General features: G+C 55.4%; 1 protein-coding gene across 1 annotated transcript in view; it reads left to right on the forward strand.

The window, feature by feature from the left end:
* Positions 1–3,323, forward strand: part of LMNA (lamin A/C) — a 20,768-nt gene that overhangs the window by 13,180 nt on the left and 4,265 nt on the right. Inside the window, exons 3-5 of the mRNA XM_006775713.2 lie at positions 1,808–1,933; positions 2,218–2,388; positions 2,568–2,693. Coding sequence (XP_006775776.1) covers positions 1,808–1,933; positions 2,218–2,388; positions 2,568–2,693 — 423 coding nt within the window. The remainder of the gene's footprint in view (positions 1–1,807; positions 1,934–2,217; positions 2,389–2,567; positions 2,694–3,323) is intronic.

Below are 3,323 nucleotides of genomic sequence, written 5' to 3' on the forward strand. Positions count from 1 at the left end.
CGTTCTTCTATCCCAGTTGCTCTCTGGAGGTGGCTGGTCTGACCTGTCCCGGCCTCAGAGCCATGCACCTGTCCTAGCATCATTTCACCCCATCCGGGCCATATGTCCTCTCTCTTTGCTGCCCATGGTATCTAGCAGAGTGAATTTAAAATATTCCATAAAGCATTCCCATTTAACGTGGCAATGAACTATGCGTGGCCTTGGATTTCCTCCTGGTTTGGCCTCCTTATAAAGAGCTGCAACCTCTTAGACCTGTGGTCGGCAAACTGCGGCTCGCGAGCCACATGCGGCTCTTTGGCCCCTTGAGTGTGGCTCTTCCACAAAATACCACGTGCGGGCGTGCACGTACAGTGCGATTGAAACTTCGTGGCCCATGCGCAGAAGTCGGTATTTTGTGGAAGAGCCAAACCGGTTAGGGCTCTTTTTATTTTTTTAATAAGATTTTTTTTTGGTGTGCCACAGAATTTTAATCGTTAGTTTATTTATTTTTAAATACATTTTTATTGATTTCAGAGAGGAAGGGAGAGGGAGAGAGAGATAGAAACATCAATGATGAGAGAGAGCCATTGATTGACTGCTTCCTACATACCCCACCCTGGGGATCAAGCCTGCAACCTGGGCACGTGCCCTTGACCAGAATCATACCTGGGACCCCCCCAGCCCGCTGGCCGACGCTCCATCCACTGAGCCAAACCGGCTCCGGCCACTTTATTTTTTTTTAAATATATATTTTTATTGATTTCAGAGAGGAAGGAGAGAGAAAGAGAGATAGAAACATCAATGATGAGAGAGAATCATTGATCAGCTGCCTCCTGCACGCCCCCTACTGGGCATTGAGCCCAAACCCCAGGCATGTGCCCTTGACCAGAATTGAACTCAGGACCCTCAGTCTGCCGGCTGACGCTCTATCCACTGAGCCAAACCAGCTAGGGCTACTTCCTTTTCTTTTTTAAAAAAATTTTATTGATTGATTTGAGGGAGAGAGAGAAACATTGACTTGTTTTCCACTTATTTATGCCTTCACTGGCTGTTTCTTGTGTGTGTCTTGACTAGGGAATGAACCTCGGTGTGTCTGAACGAAGCTCTACCTAATTGAGCTACCCCGCCAGGGCTGGTCCTTACTTTCAAAACACTGCTTTCTATTCCTTCCTCTAATCTCTCAGTTACAATCTAGGAAACTATTTAAAAAGCTGGCTTCTTGTCAGTTTCACAGCCGCATCTGCTCAGAGCAGGGCCTGCACTCGTCAGTTGCCAAGATTCTGTCCAGGACTCTCTCCCCTCCCAGGCCCTAGCACCACAGTACACCAGGGTGAGACGGGGAGGTGCCGGCTGATTACAAAACCCAGACGGGGCCGTTCTCCTCCCCGGTCTCCTCTTCCAGCTCTACCCTGCCCCTAGCCCTTCCAGCGGCACCGGCCAGCCCGCGCTTCCTGAGATGAAAATCTAACAAAGGTGCTTCCCTGCTCACACTGCCGGCCCAGCCACCTCTCCCATCATTCCACCCTGACCCCACACTTCGGTTCCTTCTCTCCTGTTCCCTCTAGATCTGGGACACATCTCCTTTATAGCTATTGCCGTGTGATGCCAGAGCGGGGAGTTGCTGTCTCTTATTTCTTTTCAAGTACCTACCCAGAGTAGTTGCTCTGAGTGAGGAGATATCATCACCTCTGTGGGCCTTCAAGGCTCTCACTCCCTGGGACCTGTTTCACACACAGGGAGGGATGCCCTGGAACAGCCCACTCCCCAGCCTCCTCCCAGCTCTGCGGTCCTGTGACCCCTCTCCCTGACATCTGCCCCCTTCCTCCAGCTCGAGGCAGCCCTGGGTGAGGCCAAGAAGCAGCTTCAGGACGAGATGCTGCGGCGGGTGGATGCTGAGAACAGGCTGCAGACCCTGAAGGAGGAGCTGGACTTCCAGAAGAACATCTACAGCGAGGTGGGCCCTGTGCCCTCGGGCCGGGGACCGGGGACCGGGACTGGGTGTGACAGACACCAGAGCTGGGGCTGGAGGATCCGCTGTGTGCGGAGCTCACCTGCCTGCCTCCCTTGCACGAGTGGGCATGGGGGGTGGGGGGGTTGGGGTGGCCATCACCCAGCTCCCAGGGTAAAGTGGGGCTGACAGTGACTCACCCGGTTAGGACTGGGGAGGGAGCTTGGTCACCTGGGTCTTCGCCTCCAAGGACCTAGTTCTCATTTTGATTTCGGTGTCTAACCCTCCAGGAGCTGCGCGAGACCAAGCGCCGCCACGAGACCCGGCTGGTGGAGATCGACAACGGGAAGCAGCGGGAGTTTGAGAGCCGGCTGTCAGATGCCCTGCAGGACCTGCGGGCCCAGCATGAGGAGCAGGTGGAGCAGTACAAGAAGGAGCTGGAGAAGACCTATTCTGCCAAGGTGCTGCCTCTGCCCACAGCCCTACCCCCCTCCCACCCTGGGATGTCCCACAGGGGACCGGGTGGATGGTGGGGGGGGGGGGCTCAGGGTGCCCGGGACCTGTGGCTGCAGTCCGGGTGCCCTTCCCAGGTCTTTCCTCCCTCCCATCCCGTCGCCCTAACCCTGGTCCTCCCTTCCAGCTGGATAACGCCAGGCAGTCAGCCGAGAGGAACAGCAACCTGATGGGGGCTGCCCACGAGGAGCTGCAGCAGTCCCGCATCCGCATCGACAGCCTCTCGGCCCAGCTCAGCCAGCTGCAGAAGCAGGTGCGGCCCCTCCCGCCTCGGCCAGGAGTCTGGGCAGGACCAGGACGGAGGGTGGAAGTCCAGGGGGCTTCCTGAGGGGCGTGGAGGTCAGGGACAGAACAGGCTCCCAGGACCGCAGACTGAGACGGGGCATAGGATTTGGAGTGAGATGACCTGTTCCTGGACCACCTCCTATCTCACCTGTATGACCTTCACTTCTCAGAGCCGTGGTTTCCCATTGACAATGGGGACCGCGTGCGCGTGAGATATCACTCTAGCCGGTGCTTTCAGTGGTTAGAGCGTCAGCCCGTGCACCGAAGGGTCTCGGGTTCGATTCCTGGTAAAGGGCTCATACCTGGGTTGCAATCCCCAGCCCAGTGAGGGTGTGTGCGGGAGGCAACAAATCGATGTGTCTCACATCAATGTTTCTCTCTCTTCCTCCCTCTCTCTCTCTCTCTCTCTCTCTCTCTCTTTCTTCCTCTCGGTCTCTCTCCACCTCTCTCCCCCTCACTTCCAGTCTCTCTAAAAATCAATTGGAAAAATATCCTCAGGTGAGGATTAACAAACAGAGGCATCAGTATTACTCTAGTTGTGCCATTTGTGACAGGAAGCAATAGGCTCTACCTGAGAATGAGGGCCTTCAGTTAGATG

Source organism: Myotis davidii, unplaced genomic scaffold (assembly GCF_000327345.1).
Source record: "Myotis davidii unplaced genomic scaffold, ASM32734v1 scaffold208, whole genome shotgun sequence".
NCBI lineage: Eukaryota > Metazoa > Chordata > Mammalia > Chiroptera > Vespertilionidae > Myotis > Myotis davidii.